This window comes from Xyrauchen texanus, chromosome 13, assembly GCF_025860055.1.
Source record: "Xyrauchen texanus isolate HMW12.3.18 chromosome 13, RBS_HiC_50CHRs, whole genome shotgun sequence".
Classification (NCBI taxonomy): domain Eukaryota; kingdom Metazoa; phylum Chordata; class Actinopteri; order Cypriniformes; family Catostomidae; genus Xyrauchen; species Xyrauchen texanus.
Window position 1 is genome coordinate 24,776,315 of NC_068288.1, and position 22,559 is coordinate 24,798,873.

Sequence of the window (22,559 nt, forward strand, 5' to 3'; positions counted from 1 at the left end):
TCATTTACTCACCCTCATGTTGTTCCTTCTTCTGTGGAACAAACAAGGCATGTTAGCCAGATGGAGATGTTATGCAGAAAGTTACCCTTGTCCCTAACAGTCTCCTTTTGTTTTCCACAGTCAAGGACAGTCATAATAGCATTGAACATGACAGTGATTAACTGATTAAACACTAGCCTTTCAAAACCATGCTTGGAACATTTGATCTTTTAGCTGGCTGTTTCTCCTGCCAGACACTCTGAACATTTAACATTCTTCTCATCAGCTCTGCTACATGGGAAAACTGTTTATTGAAGACAATCTCACACTGAACTGATTGAATATACTGCAGTGAATGGAGATTCTTTGTTAGAGAAGCAGATGGAGCATCATGAGACACAGAAGCAGATGGAGAGAGAGTCAAAGCACAGTGAAGCTTACACATTGAACATTAAAAGATCAGCTGCTCTGGTTACTATGATGCCAAAAAAACCCCCAACTTATTTTGCAACTGTCTTTTAGAGGTAAATTTTGTTTCAATTGATAAGACATATATATAGCAGGGGTGGGAGAAAAAAATATTCACCATTGCATCGATTCTTTCTCCAACAATTCTGGATCAATTCTCAAAAATTCAGAGTTGATTCCAAAGTTAAATTTAAACAAGGGCAGCACAGAATGAGATGGTAGAAACATGCGTGCGTACTGAAGCCAAGCGTACACTACATGACTGAATGCAGACTGTGTTTAACAACTACACGTGAGGTAGAGAGAATTGTTGCGGTTGCTAGAATTGTAACAAGGAGGAGGGCGTGGCATGGCCAGTGTTGAATCAGCGGGAGAGTGAGATAAGGGGCAGCTGGAGACACCTGTTCGAGAGAGAGAGAGGCGGCCACGTTGCATGTGTGTCTGTTTATGTTTGTTGAAGTTAATTGTTTATTAATAAAAGTTAATGTATGCATTAAAAGATTATGTTGATTGTTCAGCCTGTTCCAGCCTCCTCCTTGCCCATCCTTTACCGGTTACAAAGTCTAAAATAAAAAAAAAGATTTTTGATAGACCTTCTTGTTCTGTTCTTTACTCAATGTGTGGACAGCATATGTTGTGGATTTTGGAAATCAACTACATGACCAATATATTCACAAAGTTTATCCATGATAACAGGTCAACAAAAAAAAAAAAGGAAGGATGAGCACGCACATGTTGTTGCACTGATTTGCACAGAGTGGGAAAAAACACTTGAATATAATGACCGGACAGCGATTCGGGATATGTGGGAGCTTTTTTTTATTTTCTTATATATATTTTTTCTCCTGCTTTCCAATGCCTCTCTCTTCTCTTGCACTCTACCTATATTTCATTGGCTGTTCCTCAGCCAGTCTCTTACTCGTCAGGACGAGTGCACATAATTGATGATTCATCAGACAAATTTCAAGCAGGTAAGATAGTCGCGGAACAAACAGATTCATAGATTTCTTAAACCATAATCTCGCTATTTGTGCCACTTTAATTTTACCTGTGGTGAGGAAAGGAGAAGCCGACATCTGCACTCTCACAAAAGCAGACGTAGCCATCCTGGACCAGCAACATCTGATTATGGTTCAATTAAATTAAAAATAAAAATGAATAATGATGATTTAGACATACACAAATAATTTGTATATAATCAGTTGAAGTATTACATTTAATAGTATTGAGTGTTTTGATTAATTGATATTTGATTAATGATTGTTTGCTATTTATTTTCTTGTGCTTTAAAAAGGTATGTCTTTGATAACATTTTCTAAATAAAGAAACCGAATAATTGTGATACTCTACCAAACTGAATGTTTTGATGGAGAACCTAAAATAAGTCATGGTTTAGAATTTTTTTAAATGACAATACTGCCATACAAAGACTTTAACAACATGAACAGGAACAGTTACCAGTTAGTGTGGATTTTATATTTACTGCAATTTTCAAAAAATCTGGACTGTCTGTCACAGGACAACTTGCAGTCTAAGAAACCCTATATTGGTCCAAATGCAAAGTTCTGCCTTTGTACAGCAGTATAATCAATAAGAAAAAAATGTGAGGTATCAGGAATCGTTTTGGAATCTGATTGTGACTCCCAGAATCAGATCGAATTGGGAGGTTGCGCTTCCCACCCCTAGCATATAGTCAGTTTTCTATAATCCTATTGCAGATTCTCTGTCACAGACCTGTCACCTTGTCAGGTTGGGTTTTTTTTTCTGATGGGACCATGACATCATCACCCCAAATTCTGTCTTGTGTTTAGTTTACGATCTTTGTGTGAATGCATGGGTCCGATTGCAAGTTAACGCCACGTGCTCTTCAGGCTGTCTTGTTCGTGTCCGCGGCATAGTGTCTGGGTCCTGACTTCCTGTCTGGTTTGGTTTTGGTCTGTGTCGGGGTCTGGACACTCATGCTCCATGTTTTGTTCCAAGCGTGTTGGCGTTTCCATGGGAACCCTGATTGTTTCCATGGGATCACTGATAATGCCAACTTTCAGTTGGAGAGTGCAACCTTGTTTGTTTCTTGCCTATTTTTATTTCCTTGTATTTTTAAAGGCCTTGCGTTATTATAATTTTTTTGTCTCGTTTTCTCATGATCTCGACAAAACAAAGGTTGTTTTCTTGTGATCATGACTTAATTTTCTCGTGATCTCGGCATAACAAAAAGTTGTTTTCAATAAGTCTATCTGGTGGCAACAGCTAAACGCACTGTTGCATAATGGATGACCGAATAGCTACGTCATTACTTTGATCAAGGACTCACTCAAGCTGAAATAGCTGTCTGTCTCACCAGTCATTGACAACTTCCAGATTAGTGTCAGACACTTTAGAAGAAGACTATCACGTCTACAACTTTGTCGTAGACAATACAGTGACCCTGAACTTTTGGTCAATTTCACTGCCAGCCAACTTGAGGGACCGGGACGTCTGCATGACTCCGGTCAACCAGACGCGATTTAGATCTGAGTGCACGCATATTGCAGTAATGATGGTACTTTGCGGAAAGCACAGACAGACATGCTTCTTGACCCCTGTTGAGTGCAGAAGAAAGCGAGTCTTACTATATTGATAAAAAAAGTGTTTATTAAGTGTTTGTGACGTGCTGGTGTTTATTAATGTGTTTGATTTAGCCTATGTGAAAGGTGACTGTTTAGAAGACTCTAGGATAGGGCAGGTGAATATTTTATAACAAAAGTGTAATGAATTAACATAACAATACATTTACATATTACATATAATACATTTTATTTTTCTGCCAAGGATCTCTCATTGTCCTTCATACAGTGCGTTTAGCTGTTACCAACAGATAGCCTTACTGAAAACAACTTTTTGTTATGTCGAGATCACGAGAAAATGAAGTCATGATCACGAGAAAACTACTTTGTTATGCTGAGATCACGAGAAAATTAAGTCATGATCACGAGAAAACAACCTTTGTTATGTCGAGATCACGAGAAAACGAGACCAATATGAACTTCCGTACTCATGTAATGACACTTGTCCAATCAAATTAGAGCACTAGAACCAACTGTTGAATAGTATGTGTTGGGGCATTTATCATAATATAAGGAAACAAAATGATGTTGTGCATATTCCTCATGACTTTCTCCATTTGGAAGTGGCCTTCTAAAGGAGTGTCTGTGGGTTTCTTACAGAAACCACTATCTTAAATTTTGACTTGACACATGGGAGTTTTGTTGTACTTGATTTTAGAATGGCCACAACTATTTTTTGTGATGGGTTTGGTCCATCTTGGTCCAAACTGCTCTTTTCCACCACCACCCACATAGAGATTGCAGAGTGCAGACAATTCTTTTACATTTTCTTCCAAACCATCTTTAATTCACAAGTTCACAGGTACATGTTGTCCTACAGCATATTAAGGTAAATGTATTAGACCAGACTAAAGCTAGAAATGGAAAGACAATTTGAAATACTTGGTATGGGCATTATGAAATATAAAGTAAAGATAGGGAGGTGGAGGGATGCTGGAAGAATCATGGCCGGACCGATGGGAGCATGCACTTATTTATCCTTGGGATATGATTGGCAAGCCTAGATGAACAAGCTCCTCCAGAACTTACATTTGGAACTTAATTTCACGAGATCGCAGGTACATATAGTCCTGCGGCATGGGACGCTTAGTCGTGAGGCCTAAGTCACGCCACAGTCGCTGCCCCAGTACAGCACGTTTGCGCTGCTTAGGGGATGGATTGATGGATTGGGCTGAATCCCCACTCAGATCCAAAAGACTGGGAAACTTGGAAGACACTGAATAAACCAAATCATCTTCATGAAATACTGAATCACCTCTGTCATGTAGAGTATGGTGACTAAATTATATTAATAACATTTATATAGACACACTTGAGTGTTAAATGCATTTTTTGTGTGAAAGTTTGGACATTAAATTTTTTATGCCATAATAGATTCTCTCACCTGAACACGGATTGGTGTTCAACAGGATGAGCCTTTGGCCCAGTTTATATGCACTTAAGAAAATAGCATATTCCAGGACTGCAGAAGGATGTTAGGCTAGAATCGTTTAAGAGATGAGAAAAAAGCTGTTTAACATCTACGTACAATAAAGTGCTGAGTTCTTAAGAGATAAGAATGGCAATTGTGGAACATCTGGGAACACGAGAAGCAATGGAGAACATAAATGTGAGTTTGTGAAGTTATTAATTTAACTGTGCAAGGAAAAAAGTTTATGCAAAGGAGGAACAACAGCAGCAACATTCTTTTGATTATAAGAAATGTTTCTGTGAATGAAGCGCAAGCTCGAGGCCGGGCCGCTCGGAGGTAGATATTGGAGTTTAATTAGAGAGAACGGTTATGTCCTGATTAGATATCACTTACAACAGAAATGCGTCTTTCAGAAATGTCAGCCGATAATAAATCTGCTGGGGAGCGCGTCCTCCTCTGGCAACACAGTATGCAATAAGCCAATATTATTTAGCTATATATAAGTACAAGAACAATTATTAAGAGAATTTAAATGGATTCACCTACTTGTGCTTGAAGGGTTTGTACAGAGCTGCGATGTGAGAGGTTAATTCGTATCTTTAGAGGAAATTAAGTAGTTGGGAGGAAGAGTGCCAATGTATGGTTGAATTAGCTGCATAGAGATCTCAGTGGCATTTGATTGGGACCGGTTCAGACTCAGGAACATAAGGTTTTGTAATTAATCAAATCTAAATTAGAATTCCTGAATTATTGATGTCCTTGTGTTAGGAAACGGTTTGCGTGGAGTCAATCCGGAACAAATACCGTCATCGAGGCCGCCTCAACGCTCAAGTTTGCTCTTTGAAAAGTTATGAGGAGAAGGGCTGAACAGAGAAAGGTAATTATAGCAAAGGTAGAAAGCCCAGGGCAGTTGGTACGTGAGGTGGCCTCATGCTGAGGATGAGGAAGATAGAAATGTAAAAAATTGCTGTGGCTACAATGGAAAGGATTAGGATTGTGAGCTGCTGCACCAGCTCCTTTTCAACAGCAATGTTACTTGAGATAAGGAACAACTTGTCGAATGAGGAACACTTTGCATGTAGTGTAGACAGTCATGGAAGCATGACGCATGCAAGTGGGCATGGATGAATGCTGGAAGAATCGTCCCAGGAGAGAGGGAAGCAGGCACTTATATATATCCTTGAGATATGATTGGCAGGCCTAGATGAACAAGCTCCTCCCGAAAATGTGTTTGGAACTTCACTAAAAACATCCTCCCTGCTCTAGACTTGCTTTCCCTGGATCAAGATTAAGCATGGAGTATTTAAGAATTCAGTATGGACTGTTACAGTACAGACAGTACTTATTTACAACTGAAGATCTGAAAAGTGAGTGTGCACTAACCAAAAGATCTAGCATAATAACTTGCACATGGTAATAGCACTGATATTTGGACTTTGTAATATGGTGCTATTCTTTGAAGACCTTGGTGTGCCATGTAACTATTATGGAACATGAATGTGGTAAACATTCAGTTCCATGGAATACTGTCTACAAAAAAGGACATTAAATAATAAATAAAAAAAATGGTGCCCTTGAAAGAGAGAGTTACTGATGCTGAAATATGGGCCGAGTTGTGCACACATGAAGAATTCACATGTCTGTAGAGGCAGGAGAGAGCAGCAGTGCGGTTTCTTAAAAGGCTGATTTAGCCTCAGGCCTTACCAACTAATATTCTTTATGTCCTCAGCACAAAAGGGCACTCTGGAGAAAATCAGCTCAGAGTGTTCTTTGCCATTAGGGTAATAAAAACACACACAGTCACAGATAAAGTGAAAAAAATGCCTAAAAGAAGCAAAATCAAGCACATTTCTTATCGCACACTGCATGATTGGTAGATACGGATCAAGTGATGCAAGCGTTCCTGACAGATACTTGCAATCACAAATCCTTTGGGGCCATCGTCTTCCTGCCGGTGTATGAAAAAATCAGTGCAAGTTAGGAACATTTGTTTAATGACTACTTCTTCCTTATATAGCATTCGACATATAAAACGAACTTGTGTTTCATTTGTAAACAGGATTTTAATGTAGTGTGGAACAACGTGTCATGCAATGGCTTAAACATTTTCAAAGTGCAAAACCAGCAGAAATAAAGGGAGATAATGTACTCTAATATAACGTATAATGTAATGTACAAAATTAAGCAAGTGTGGTGGTGGCGTAGTGGGCTAAAAGCACATAACTGGTAATCAGAAGGTCGCTGGTTCGATCCGCAAGGCCACCAGCATTGTGTCCTTGAGCAAGGCACTAAACTCCAGGTTGCTCCGGGGGGTAGTCTATTTAATAAGTTCACTGTAAGTCCCTTTGGAAAAAAGCATCTGCCAAATGCATATATGTATATTTAAGATCACATGATGTAATTTGATGACGATATCATGGAATTCTTTGAAATACCTTGTAATACAATGTAAATATCATGGGACACAAATTTGGTAATCATATTATATACATTAAAGTGCCATGGATTTACCTTCACAATACTTTAGGATATGATATTGTTCTTTGCCCCTCACAATGTGTGGATGATGTAACTCTTGGTTTTCAGTCTCTAATACTGTGCTGTCTTTTACAGCATCGGAGGGGCTCACATAAACTGCAGTAGCAACTGGTTCCAGCACACAATTTAAGGCAGCTACACAATGCCTTCTGATCACATTCTGCTGATGCTAAAATCCCTTCTCTTTTCACACTCCTGCTGATGATAAAATCAATGGAGCAGCTATTGTCTAGAGTAGGGAGGTAATGAAACCTAATCAGGATGACTCATCTATGGTACAGGGACAGAGCAGCATGTGTTCCACAGCCACTGTCAGTTTGTAACTCAATGGAAGCCCAATTACATAAGGAAGGGTCTCCATATGGAATGTCACTCCAGTTGACATAAGTTTAATTTGCAGAAATATTGGTGATATATTGCTAGAGAAACATAAGCACAATTGTATTAAGTTACATTTAAAAGACATAATGATGTTTCTGCAACAGTAGCAGACACAATTTACAACAAAAATTAGAATTAACCCTTTCAATAAAGTACTGGCACTACACTGGTATGGTATCAGATGGTTATTGATTATTATATTTATATACCATGGTACTTACATGATATCTAAAGGTTTATTTAAAATAAAACCAAGGTATTGCCCATGCACACAACCAAAAAACATGGTATTATATTCTCATGCCACCATGTCCAATAACATGGTACTGTTTATTACTGAATCAGAACCGTTTCCAAAGAAATACTGCTCCCCATACACCCCACACTCTCCAAAAGTCCCCCATCCCCTTTGGCACCCCCATCTCTATCAAACTGTATAAGGCTGTCAAAACAGAATATGCAGAATATGTTGGAAAACAATATAACAACAGAGGGAAAACCAACAACATAGTATAAGGTAAAATAAAACAGAGCTTTGATTGTCCTGTGATAAGCTTGAATCTTTCTTCTTTAATCACCATTAGTCCATGCATCTAAAGGAGATACTTAATTAGTTCTAACTATAGACAGTTCCAATATTACTATATTGTGAAATATATCACATTTTAAAAAGAGATACAAATTTGAGAAACTAACACCTGTCACAGTAATTCTCAATACACACTGAAGGCAGAAGATCCCTCCACACTAATGCGTCATAAACACATCTTGATGACAGATGCTCTTTCCTGTTACATCATAGCAAAGTTTCGTTGAGAGATAAATTAATCTATCCATCCTGCCATACAAATGCTTTCGATCATCAGTCAACAAAGAGCACAGTGGCAAGGCATTAAATAATTTTACCTTAAAGGCAAGGCTACTGTTTGCATAATGGGGCCCAGAAGATTTATATACAGAAATACACACAGACATTCATAAAACCATCATTAAAAAAAAAAAATAATAAAAAAAAAGAGCTCAAGACACTCAAGAACAGAATGACTGTGAATCCCAGTATTTAATATTATGGCATGATCGTAATATGAATATCAAATATTCACACATGCCTTTGAACTGACTGTTTGGGGAGGAAACAGGAAAAGTCTCTTATAAATAAGCCTAGGTGATGGTTCAATATGAATAAATAAGCAATAAAAGTAAATAAATAAAAATAAATCACAACTCCTTTGGGGCCATCGTCTTCCTGCCGGTGTATGAAAAAATCAGTGCAAGTTAGGAACATTTGTTTAATGACTACTTCTTCCTTATATAGCATTCGACATATAAAACAATCTTGTGTTTCATTTGTAAACAGGATTTTAATGTAGTGTGGAACAACCCGTCCATGCAATTGCTGAAACTTTTTCAAAGTGCAAAACCAGCAGAAAGAGAGGAAGGAAATAAAGAGATAATGTACTCTAACACTGTAAACAGGAAATTATTTGTAAAGTATTTCTCTGCTCTGGACCAGCATCTCCCTAGCCAACTCCAACATTTATTAAAGTTATTTGAAGCACAAAACTTGTCTCAAATTAGCAAGTAACTCATGCTGGCAGCATTACTGAAAAGTAAAACGATGACAACACAACAGCAGCGCTGTATTAAAAACACAAAAACGTGTTTGCCATTGTACACATATCTAAATATAACATCATGAAACCAAACATGTAGCCAAATAAACACCAACCAGCAAATTCCACTTTATAGTACTACCATGTTTTTGGACACGTAACATGGTAGTATAATGGAATTCTTGCAAGTACCTTCTATTTAAATACCATGGTAGATAAATATATAGCAATCATTCTGTCCCATAGTAGTATATAAATATATATCAAAGCTTTATCATCTGTATCCTACAATGGTAACACAACAATCCTTTTTTTATTTGGATTTGCTTTTTATAAAGCCTCCAGATTTGGGAAGTATACACTGGGACATGACCATAAAAACACACAAACGGTCATGCATTCACATTCACACACTTCAAGCGATGTTCTGCACTTTCATCATTTTAGTGTTCTAAAGTTCTCTCTTTTTTGAATAACTAGCTCATCCTTTTCATACAGTGTACCATCATTCCCTTTGTACTTCTTCCCACACTGTCAAACAACAGTGATTTCCTTTTTGCTTTCCCTGTATGAAATGCATGTATATCTCCCATCTTCTCCTCTTCCAACTGTTTAGCCAATGTTGCTTTGCTGTGACTGTGGTGGCAAATGAGGAAACAGGGATCTGTTAATCCAAGGTCATATTAGGCAAACCTCTTTAATCTGGGGCCTCCAGAACCGCAGACACAAACACACCTACACACACACAAATAAATAAAACTGCCTCTGCAAACACCAGAATGCAACCAGGCAAGTGTTAAAACTGGTAAAAACAAAAAGTGTAACATAGATTGACTAGGTAAATACTAGAGGTAAATAATATCGGTTTTGCCGATTAATCGGAACTATCGTTTATCTGCAAAAATTCACACCAATAATTGTCCCCCATTGTGTCCGGTGCTGGAGCGGCTGGGAAGGATGCGCTGTCGTTATATAGTATGAGAGCAGCCTCTAGAGGTGAAATAAAAACTCACTAATGCCTAGTGGTGGTTGTTTTGACACGAGAGACTGCACGGTGAAAGCAGCGGAACACTGCACAGAGCTGAACAATGTAGATTTAAAACACCAACAACTAAAAGGTATGTATACAGTACACAATGTCATATCATTATAAAGTAATTTGTTTCTTGAATAGATGCTGCATTAATAGAGAACAGCAGTATGTTTGCAGACAAGGCTGAGAGGACGCCAACATTAACTCTTTGGGGTCGACGGCGCGTCCTGCTGGATATTTTCGTCATTACAGCAGAAACAACTTAAAATACTCAGTCTGTGTTCACGAGCATATTTCGGAAACACATCACAAAAATGAACTGAAACTCTGTGAATACTTATCACAAAAACATGAAACATATGTCTAAAGAAAGCTTAAGATTTCTACTTTTAAATAAAACAATTAAAATTTAAAACAAATATTCTCTTGCAATGTAATCTGTATGAAACAAAGCGATGTACAGTTTTTACTGGCTTAGCTCATTAAATGTAATGTGATCCCACCCACCAGCAGAGCGCGCCATTCATACGCTAATGTACTGAGACGATCAAGGGAAATGGTAAACGCCCCCGACAGTGTTCAGAGGTTTGATGTAAACAATTCATTCATTTTACTGCGCATTTGTACACAGGCGATGAAACTCCTGGATAGTGTTGAAGAGTTACCATTTTCCTCAGAAGAAGAGCGGGACTCCAATGAACGTTTGTATTTTGAAGAGAGACTTGATCCAGCCGAGGATACAATTTCGGACGATTAAGCCATTTAGTTTTCATTAGTTGACATGCTATTTTATATAAACATATACATATTTTACTAGTGGGACAGTTTCCAGACTTGCCAGCCAGGATTCAGAGTACATTGACATTTGAAATATGTCCTAATAAGCAAGTTTTAGTTACATGTAAATGTTGTTTTGGCTAAAGCAGGTATTTAAATTGTATGCTGTATGAAATAAATATGATATGTAATATGATATAAAAGTTTAGAATATATTTGATCTAGTGTTTATGCTGCCTCATTATCATCAATGTTTCTGCTTGCAAATATGTGTTCAGGTTAAATGAGTAAAATACACTTTAAATATGCCCATATTAGAAAATCAGCATATTATAATGATTTCTGAAGGATCATGTGACACTGAAGACTGTAATGGCTGTAATGATGCTGAAAATTCAGCTTTGATCACAAATTGCAATTTACAATATATTCAAATAGAAAACTGTTCTATTAAATTGTAAAATGAGTTCACACAATGTTTTTACTATATTTTGGATCAAATAAATTCAGGTTTTGGTGAGCAGAAGAGACTTCTTCTAAAACATTTAAATGGTAGGTATAAAATTAAGTAAAGTCTTTTTTATGTAAAGATTTAACTTTTAGGTAACTTCTTTTAACTTAAAACTTGATTTTGATCATTAAGTCTGAGGGGAGGGGTCCTCAGATGAATTACCTCAATATTAATTATAGTTCACACCTCTTCGCATATGAAATTTCAACACTAAAAGTACTATATTGTTTTGTATGAATAAGTGATCAGGATGGTTTTCACATAATTATGTAGCAAAAACTCTAGGCTACAATATTTCAATGACTTATAAATTTAGTTTTATCAAAAACCATGCATAAACATTATTTTCTCAAAAATACAAACATGTACACACATGTTGCTCACATATTATTGTAGCCCAGTTTGTGCTGAATACAGTGTTATCAGACTTTAGCCATTAATGTGTTTAATGTGCCATTAATGTGTTTTTAAGCAACTGAAAAAAGCACAAATGTCAAGGCATGTCAAACTTCTCCAGGGCCCAAAACACCCTCAGACCCCAGAGGGTTATCCTCAAGCGGTTAGAACAACACCCAAATCCTACCCAAATGTTTAAATAACATTTATTACTATATATTTGCATTAGTTTATATCCAGCTAAGTTTATGCTTTAGCCAGCTAAATTGTATAATTAAAGGTAGTGAGAGATGAGAAAAATATCTTAATCCAGTCAAGAGAAACGTATAAATAAATCAGAAAAGCATCTGATTAAAAAAAAATATTCTCACAGTAATATGTATTTTTGTAATTTTGATTGTGTGTGTGTGTGTGTGTGTGTGTGTGTGTGTGTGTGTGTGTGTGTGTGTGTGTGTGTGTGTGTGTGTGTGTGTGTGTGTGTGTGTGTGTGTGTGTGAGAAGAGTTTCTCACAGAGAATTTAAATTTGTTTTATTCTATTTTAAAAAGTACAAAACATTTTCTTGGTTCAGTCAGTACTGTTTAATTTTGTAATAAAGTTCAGCATTATTTTAACTTAAAAGTTGTTTTTTCATTCAGTATACATTTTTTAAATTATCAGCCGGTTATCGGCTTGTCTTCCCAATTTCGTTATCGCCAAAATCATACATCGGTCGAACCTCTATTAAATACCAGGGCATTGCATAGCTTAAGGAGATCTGAGTGTATCCTAGCATAGTGATAGGGGTTGTTGGTAGGGAATTGCTAAATTAATGCTTTCTGGCCCAAATTAAAAAAGGCCAACCATAACAAGTCTCTATGATATTCTGGTCTCGAGCTAAGTCTATCGAATTTTTCACCTGTTATAAAGTCCAATTTCTTAAAAAGTAATAACCTATTTGTGCTCAACAAGCCCAAGAATGAGCAGTAGTAATAGTGATGCTTGTCTTAGCAACCACCACATTTAATACCGGTCTTCTCAACACAGGCACAAATAATTTGTTCTAACCTTTCAAAAACCCTCATTCATGCAGGTCCAGATTTTTTCCTTATTTTGCCAAGCTCATAATAGCTCTTTGACCATTCTATTGTTGCCTGTTGAACAAAGGCACCCATTCTTTAGAGCATGGAGTGTTTCTATTGTAGGGGGCAGGAGACTGTTTTCACAGCCAACTGAACGAACACTTTTGATCTGCAGGGATGCACAGACACTGTGTTCAAACAAACACAGCATTGCACACAAAAATGTGTTCTTAAGGCACACCACAATATACAGTATATGCATGCATATATCCTTCCTACTGCCTTTGCATGTATGATCTTAAACTGATTCTGTTTAATAACCTGACAAAGTGTAAGGTTATGTAAATTCCTTAAACTGGGTTAATTTATGGGAAAGTTCATAGATAAAGCAAAACTAGGTCAGAACACATACAGTATCTACAGTATTTGGACATTTTCATTTAGGAGTGTACTCACTTTTGTTGCCAGCGGTTTAGACATTAATGGCTGTGCAAAGTGTCATTTCTTCAGTGTTGTCACATGAAAAGATATAATCAAATATTTACAAAAATGTGAGAGGTGTACTCACTTTTGTGAGATACTGTATATAGTCACCCATTCTGGCAATTTCACTCTGCAGGTAAACACCTTTACTGGGGATCTAGTGGCTTATTCAATGTGTGCATGCATTGTGTACATCTTGTTTTGATGTTAAAACTGGGAAAAGAAAAAAATATCTAAAATCTCATGTAAACATGGTTTTCTTGCATTGCCTGTTTTTTAGAATTAGCTATTTTTTTCCAGTTGCAAGTATATTGTTGTCCATGGAAAACACTCGATGTGTGGAGGCCAGCCTCTGCTTAACATGTATGTCATCATGCGTGTTACTGAAGTACTGTTTGATAGCACAGGGATGCACCCAACTTTGTGGGACAGTGAAAACATTTTCTTCACCCACTTCAGACAGACGCCCAGCCACTGTTTGCTTAAGCTTGCTAGGAAATCCTGCTCCAGCATTGGCTCCAGCTAGTGCCAAAACAACCACACCAGGCCTCACCGCAGTACAGTGGGAGCCCTTTCACAAGCTGCCTATGCCCACTTCCTCTACTGCACTGTCAAACATACTGAAATGTCATTTTTATAGTTGCTTGGGGTTATTTATGCCGCTATTCCTTATTTCTCTCTTGCTCCTTCTCAGGATGGCTTGTGCAGTTATGTCCTTAAAGCTGAAATGTTTTACTTACTACGCCACTAGTGTCGCCAAACGGAAAAGCGAAAATAATCACTGGTAAATCACAGATCTCAGAAAACATTCCATTGGTTATAGACCATTTCAAGGATGTAAACAATAACAAAGGAATTAGAACGCTACAGGCCTTGGAGCACTTCCAGTAGCATTACCAGATCTTTTAAATAAAGCTTTAAGTTTTCTCAAAGAACAAAAGGAAATGTGAAGTGACTTATCCAGATATGTTGTTGATGCTGAGCATCTACTCGACAGAGGCGATTAAACTGTATAGTAGTTTAGATGCTCACAATTATTTCCTAAGCCTAAAGATCTGGAATATTGGATCGCACCTATTATAATCTCTTTCTGCTACTCCTGCTACTCTGAGAACTTTGTAGTTTGGTACTGCAGATATTGTTGCTTTTTGTGTGGCAAACTGCTTGTTATGTTCCTCATTTGTATGTCGTTTTGGATAAAAGCATCTGATAATTGACAAAATGTAATAGTAAATGCTAACGTAAAAGCTGTTTGTGTGTTTGAATTGAAGCTTCACCTTTGGGCTTTAAGCAAACATGTTTATTTTCTGTTAATGAAGTGACATTCTTGAGTTGGAATTGCTGTGTCCCACTTCCTCCTTTTGACCCAAATACGAACATCTGTGACACTGGTGCCGAAACTCGGGATAAGGAGGAAGGTACGCTGCTATGGAGTCATCTTCGCCACTGGAGGAAGTGTTTCCGATCCCTCGCCAGATCTGCGGGCGGAGCAGCAACAGTGCTTCAAGACACTCCTTCGAGGCCAAGAAGAGGACAGACGGGCGTTGTGGAGCTTGGTGCCCTGGTCTATGGGGTGTCGCAACACTCTTGTCTCCCTCTTCTCTGGGTCTACCAACTCTTCCTCTCAGGTGGGGGAAGCTGCCGCCACTGGTGTGGGCATGAGGTTTAGGCCGGTCTGTTGGCATTGTGGGGAGCCGGGACATGACCGCAAACAGTGTCCGGTGTTGGAGGTGGGATGTTGATCGGGGTCTCCGACACACCTCAGGCCACCCCCGATCGAGCCGGTACGTACCAAATACCTGTGAGTATGGGGGGGTACATACCAAGCCTAGGTGGATTCAGGTTGTAACCAAACATCCATTCTTCAATGCTTGGTTCAAAATGGGACATTGGAAGCAAATAATCGGGTGAATGTGAGGTGCGTGCATGGGGATATTTATGATTATCCTGCAGTGATTGTCACGATTCTATTTCAGGGTCAAAAGCATAACACTGTGGCTGTGGTTTGTTCCCACCTCACCCATCTACTAATTTTGGGTATTAATTGGCCAGCTTTTGCCAAATTGTTAAAGGGGTTGTGTGTGGATAGGTCCTGTAATACAGTGGTACGGTATGGGGTGTGCAATGCGCTGACGGGGGAGGAGGAGACAGGGCTGTCTACGTCAGAAAATCAGTATTATTGTGGATTGTTGGAGTAATCATTGTTCTTTGGGAGATGGATTATTTTTGATGTTCGTATTGGAACAGATATTTTCTTAGAAGCTCTGGTGAGATTGACAAAAGAAAGAAAATTTCAATTTATGTGGTTTAATTGATTATTGTTCAAGATATTCATATATATAAGAGAGAAAAAAAGTGTTTTATTTGTATTTTCATTTCTGCTAAGATTTAAATTGGGAAAAGGGTGTTTCTTTTAATTTTATTTAACATGTCTATAGTAGGAGGGAAACTAATTATATATGCGAGTTTAAATAACTTTTCTAAAAGTTAAATGTGGATTTATTACTTAGAGATGTGTGTGATTAACATGTGCATGAACACGTGAGTGATGTAATCACCATGTGCTTTTGCAAATAAGATTCTAATGTTGTGCAAAAATTTATTTAAAAAGGAAGATATTTTATAAGCCAGGATAATGTGATATTTGAAGTGTAATTGTGTTGTTGTTTTATGTAGATTGTTTTTTGTGTTGGATAAATTCTACCTTGTGAGGGTAATCCACCCTGCATTGAACAAAATGTCGAGCCATGCCCTGTGATTGGATGATGGAGGACATTGCTGTTAAGGAGTAACCCGGATCAGAGTGTGGAAGAAGTCTTATATGCAGCTCAGCTGTGCACATACATACACAATCAGGGTAGTAACAGTAAAAAGGCCTTAGAATCCATACATTGAAATTACATACAAAGCACACACAGGAAGACAATCAGAAGGACTCAACCACCATTTGGAAAATTGGACTATGTTGCCATCTTCCTCATGCCTAAATACAAACTAAGGCTGAAACGAGAAGCTCCGGTTCAGAGGGAGGTCAAGTGCTGGACGGACCAATCAGTGGCCACTCTGCAAGACGCTCTGGATGACATAGATTGGGACATGTTTCGGTGCAGCTCTGATGACATCAACGTGCTTTTGGAAGCAGTCATGGGACTGATTGGGAAACTGGTAGATGATACAGTCTGTTTCCCAACCAGAAGACGTGGGTGGATAAATTGAAGCCGTTCATGTGCATAAAACATGGACAACTACAAAATTGCGTCTTACAACACACGCAGAGTGGTAAGGGAGGCAAAACGGTGCAACGGGAAGAAACTGGAGTCAATTTCTTTCAGGGTGTCTCCAGAAGCATGTGGCAGGGACTGAGAAGAATAGCGGACTATAAAACACCATCCCCCAAAATCGTGAATGCTGATGCCTCTCAAACGAGCTGAACCCTTTATACGCCCGCTTCGAGGCTGCAGTTTACTGCGCTAATGGTGCTGACAGCGGCAATAGTGAAAACAGCTGCTTGTTTGCAGAGAGCATTAACACATTAACCGTCATAGAGTGCGACGTCAGAAAGACTTTCCGGAGTGTGAACATCAGGAATGCAGCAGGAACAGATGGAATCTCAGGTTGGATCCTCAGCCTGCGCTGACCAGCTAGCACTGGTGTTCACAGAGATATTCAACCTCTCCCTGGAACAGTCAGTAATTCCAACCTGCTTTAAACAGTCCATTATTGTTCCCGTCCTGAAGAAACCCCAACCGACCTGCCTTAATGTCAATCGTCCTGTAGCACTGACATCAACTGTGATCAAGTGCTTTGAAAGACTGGTCAGAGACTTCCTCACTACCTGACACGCTGGATCCCTTACAGTTTGCTTACTGACTGATGCATCACATCTCCTCCACACAGTCCTAGAACACCTGGACAAGAGGAAGGGAAATTATGTTAAAATGTGGTCCACTTTTAATACTATAATTCCCTCAAAACTTACCACCATGATGGAGGACCTAGGATTTAGCCCACCTCTGTGTCAGTGGATCTCCAACTTCCTGAATGACAGACCTCAAGCAGTAAGGATGGGCAGACATGTCTAAGTCCCCTGCTGACACTGTTGTGGTGGGCCTGATCTCTAATAATGACAAGACGGCCTATCTACAGGAGTAGATGGTGCCAGGAGAACAACCTCCTTTTGAATGCCAGCAAGACAAAGGAGATGATAGTGGACTTCAGCACAAAGCAGGCGAGGAACAACCATCCCATTATGATCAACGGGGCCACAGTGGAGAGAGTGGACCATTTCCGTTACCTTGGTATAAACATCTCACATGATCTGTCATGGTCCTGACACATTAACACCGTAGTGAAGAAGGCCTGTAAGTGAAGAAGGCCTTTACCACCTCAGGCACTTAAAAGGACTTTAAACTGCCCTCTATGGTACTAAAAATAAATGTACACCTTCCCCACTGAGAGCATCATGACAGAAAACATCACAGCCTGGTTTGGAAACTGGACAAAACAGTATAGACTGGCTCTACAAAGAGTAGTGTGATCAGCTGAGCGCATCAACCACATCAAACTCCCTGACCTGCAGTCCATCTACAGCAAACGATGCTGGACCAAAGCCAAGCATGAAAGACCTCAGCCAAGCCATCCTAATAATGGACTCTTCTCTTTGTTGCAGTCAGGAAAATGCTTCTGCTCCCTGATTGCCAAAATGGAGAGAATGAGGAGGAGCTTTTTTCACGAGGCCATCCGTGTCCTGAAACAAGGACAACACCAGGACTAGGTTAACTATTCAACACCACACACTTGAAGCAATATTCTACATTACTTCATAACATTACTGCACAATTTCACTTTACCCTGCACAATATATATATTGCCAGTCACAATGCACTATTTTATGTTCATATGCATAATTTGTACATATAGTATATTTCTTTTTCCCCTATTTTATTGTGGTTTTACTTCTATTTCTACTCCTTATCTACCTATCTACCAACCTATATATATATATATATATATATATATATATATATATATATATATATATATATATATATATATATATATATATATATACACTCTTTATTGTAAACTGTGGGGAGAAAAGTCATATCAAGAATTTCACTACATGTCATACTGTGTATTATTATGTATGACAAATAAATCTTGAAACATCATATTGTTTAATATATCACAGAAGCAGAACTATTTCCAATTACTCGAAGAAAGCCTACTGTATGTACATTTCTTCCACCCTCAATGGTAATTCTGTTAGCCTCCTGCACAAAGTAACAAATAAGTACACATGCTAGTCTTAATTCAATGTAATATATTCATTAAAAGGTGAGCAAGACATAATGGAATTATTCTTTCTTTTGTGACTCCCACATGGCACACAGACAGAACTAATAACTAATTTAATAGACTGCAGAAAATGATTTCACTTGTGATACTGCATTTCTTACCAATTGTCTGTGGCAATATAGAATATCAACAATTAAGCAACAGGTAACAATGATAAAAAAAAGACATAAAATGTAATGTTAAGATGGCTAATACACATCAATAGGCAAAAACCTTCTACACTAGTTATTCTCTAATAATATTGATATTAGGTCAGACATTTGCAGCTCTTTACAATGTACTTAAACGCTTTTAAGGCCAATTTCTTCTTCATGGAGAAATTATTTGTACGTTTCCTCATTCCTGAATGGGATTGGGTGGGACAAGCTTCCACCCCACTGCACACAGGAAATACTATCTACCACTAGCACCATTTAAAGCAGTCTGAATAGCACCCTTCTATTTAAAAGCAGAGTCTGATCCAACCAGTCATTGGTCACTACCTTTCATGTCAGCCAAGCAGAACAGCCATATCCAGTGTAATGGCATGGAAAAGCTGTTGTTTAACTTCAATATGGGTGACAATTATTAACCCTATAACGCCATATACACAACGTTAGATGGCTCCTGTCTCCCTCTCTGTTCAAGCTGTAAAGCAAAAAGCAAAAAAAACAAAACATGGAATGAAAGTTTCACATGTTTAGGACATAATCTAGCGATTATTTGTGGGAAAAATGGTTTCAATGTTACAGAGAATACATAGAATACATTTTTTGTTGTCAAACATTTGTTAAGGTAAAATTAATCAATAAAATAATTAGCCACTTTGAGAATTTGGCAGTGCAATAATGCAGATATTGTTGACTTTATGACATATTGCTTTCTATATTCCACAATGGTCGCTTTGGGTAAAATGTATGCTAAATGCAAATGTAAATAATTTGAAAGAATAGAACAGAACAGATTAAAATTTAAGACATTACAGAAAAATGTAATTCAACCCCATTTCTTTTTTGCTTTTCTTTTTTTTTTTACAATATAACAAATTCAGCTCAAGCTGAAAAATGATTCTAAACATATAACTAATGGGGCCTTTGACTGAGACCATTTGAGCTTTTTGACTCTTCACATGCTGCTACCAGAAAAGGGTGGATTGCTCTCTTCAGGTAGGAAGAGAGCAGCTGACCCACGTGGAGGAGTTCAAGTATCTTGGGATCTTGTTCACGAATTAAGGAAATTTGGAGCGGGAGATCGACAGGCAGATCAGTGCAGCATCTGCAGTAATGAGGTCGCTGTATCAGTGGTGAAGAAGGAGCTGAGTCTGAAGGCAACGCTCTCAATTTACCACTTGGTGTACGTTTCAACCCTCACCTTGGTCATGAGCTTTGGGTAGTAACTGAAAGAATAAGCTTGCAAATACAAGTGATCGAAATGAGCTTTCTACATAGGGTGTCAGGGTTCACCCTAAGGGATATGGTGCGAAGCTCTAACATCCAAGAGGGGCTCGGGTAGAACTGCTGCTCCTCCGTGATGAAAGGAGCTAGTTGGGGTGGTTTGGGCATCTGATTAGGATGCCTCCTGGATGCCTTCCTGTGGAGGTGTTTCGGGCATGTCCAACTGGAAGAAGGCCCAGGGGAAGACCCAGAACATGCTGGAGGGATTGTATCTCTCCCTGTACTCTGACCACAGCTTAGCTGGGATATGCAGAAAAAAAATATTTCACTATATATGTACAAATGCATAATATGTGATACAAATAAAGGCTTCTTCAAAAGATTCTTCTCGACTTGCCTGGAAACTACTCGGGATCCCCCAGGATGAGCTGGAGGATGTGGCCGGGGAAAAGAATGTATGGGCTACTTTGCTAAGTCTACTGCCACTGTGACATGGTCCCAGATAAGCGGTCAAAAGATGGATGGAGATATGGACTCATTACATAAAAGTAGTGCATCTAGAATGCCTATATATTCTCCTAAAAAATTCAAGCTGTTTTCCACAATTCTTCTAGTTGACTTTGCAACTTCAACCAGCCAGGCAGTTACAATTTGAGGCAAAGCAGCCTCAAAGCTTGGGAGTTTTGTTGTGCCTTGTAGAGTGGAAACATCAATTGGAAAGCAACATGTGAAGTAGATTACTTCTTTTTTTACACTTCTTTCTTTAGTCCACACCTGGCTAAACAAGCTAAGCCTGTGCTCACCACATTCACATCTATTCCACAGCTATTTGGAGCTACAGTGTCTGCTGCAATCAGTTTTTGCTGCTGCGTTGTTACCTAACACCTTACCACCTAAGCTCTGTCACTCACACAAACACACACACAGGAACAAACACGACAAACTTGACCTCAGTTGTAAAACACACAATGAATTTCAGACACACCTACAGACTCAAGTGCTTTATCATATTGTGCAATAAAATATCTACAGTATTTTCAACTTTAAAGAAATACATTTCAATAAATTGCACAATACACAGCATGAAATGTTTGCAACCAGTACAAGAAATGGTGAAAGACAAATATTTGTCAAAATAATTTTTCTTTTAGATTTCTGCAATTAGATTGGTAGAAATGACACCAACTGCTCATGGAGAAGCATAGAAAACGGTGCTAGGGACTCGGGAGCCGGTGACATACCACTGAGTTTATTTGATCCAGCAGTATAAATAAATTATCAGTTCTCGTCAGGCTGACAGTTACATAAACACCTTAAAAAAAGTCACACATGTGAATCCATCCCCTGTTTCTCCATCCACAACACTGACACACACTGAATCACACATATGAACACCTCCCTTTAAAAAGGGATCTAATGGCCTTGAGCAGACAAATAATTAAAACCAACTTGTTTATAGTATGATGTGCATGTGTGCGTGCGTGCGTGCGTGTGTTAACTCTATATGTAAAGAGAATTTTGAGGCGGCCAGCTGGGCACATAAGCCATAACTGCAAAATCCAAATAATCCTTTACAAAGACAAGCCATCTAAAGCGGGGTGAAACAAAAGCACAATGGAAAAAACAGCAAATACTGTATGCCCGCTATTGAAAATTAGAGTACATATATGTGTTTGTGTGTGTGTGTGTGTGATGAATTTATATCTGTGTGCATGTGTCTAAAATCTCCAGTAGCTTAAATTCTATACAAAGAATGATACGCAAGTTACTGGAATGACAAGCCACTCAAAATAGCTGGAAAGCTTATAGCATGTAAAGCCAGTAAACAGGGCCACACACACAATGAGAAGCAATCAGGAGGTACAAAGACTAATGTGATAAAAATAGACCAAGCCCATACCTTCCATCATGACTGCAGATTAGCATTCCTCTATCTCCAAGGAGCCTGAAACGGGAGGAGGGGAGAAGAGAAGCCCCTGGTTACCAGATGGAGAGATGTAATAAAACAAGACAGATCACTCTTCCAGCCTCCAAAACCCTCAGTTTTGAAGTCCCCGTGTCCCTGTAACGACGGGCCGTCGGATGGTTAGGGGTCCTTGTTTAGGCCATGGATGCTGCTGCTAGCCTCTGCGGCTGAAGTCTACAATATCACCAAAGGATGCTCAAAAGGGGGCAAGGAGAAAAGCAGAGTTGAGAGAGACAGAGAGAGAAAGAGAGCGAGGGAGGGAGGGAGGCTAGCTGAGCTCATCGTTCGTCTCAGCCAATCCCGCGGGCACTGCTGCATGTCACATGCAAGCGGTTCATCGCTTCTGTCAGCGTCCTCGCTGGGAATTCATATATGCGCGCACACACACATGCGCGCCACGCACTCGCACACAAGCACACAGCTTACCTTGTTATGTTGCATGCAGATCCTGCCAGAACAGACAGAAACTGGATTAATGGTGTGTTGGTTGTCCAAGTAGCGACACAGCCAAGTAAGGGAAACTGTCCATGTTGAGAACGCACAAGCAGTGAAGCTGAAACATTTGTAAATACACTGCCACTAGAGTCAGTCTATAATTACAAAATCTGT

At 38.9% G+C, this 22,559-nt stretch overlaps 1 protein-coding gene across 1 annotated transcript in view; it reads right to left on the minus strand.

The window, feature by feature from the left end:
• LOC127653841 (SH3-containing GRB2-like protein 3-interacting protein 1) overlaps positions 1 to 22,266 on the minus strand; it is an 88,238-nt gene extending 65,972 nt beyond the window's left edge. The window contains 1 exon segment of the mRNA XM_052140621.1: positions 21,885 to 22,266. Within this exon segment, the coding sequence (XP_051996581.1) occupies positions 21,885 to 21,894 (10 nt within the window). The 5' untranslated portion in view covers positions 21,895 to 22,266.
• Between the last annotated feature and the right edge of the window lie 293 nt (positions 22,267 to 22,559).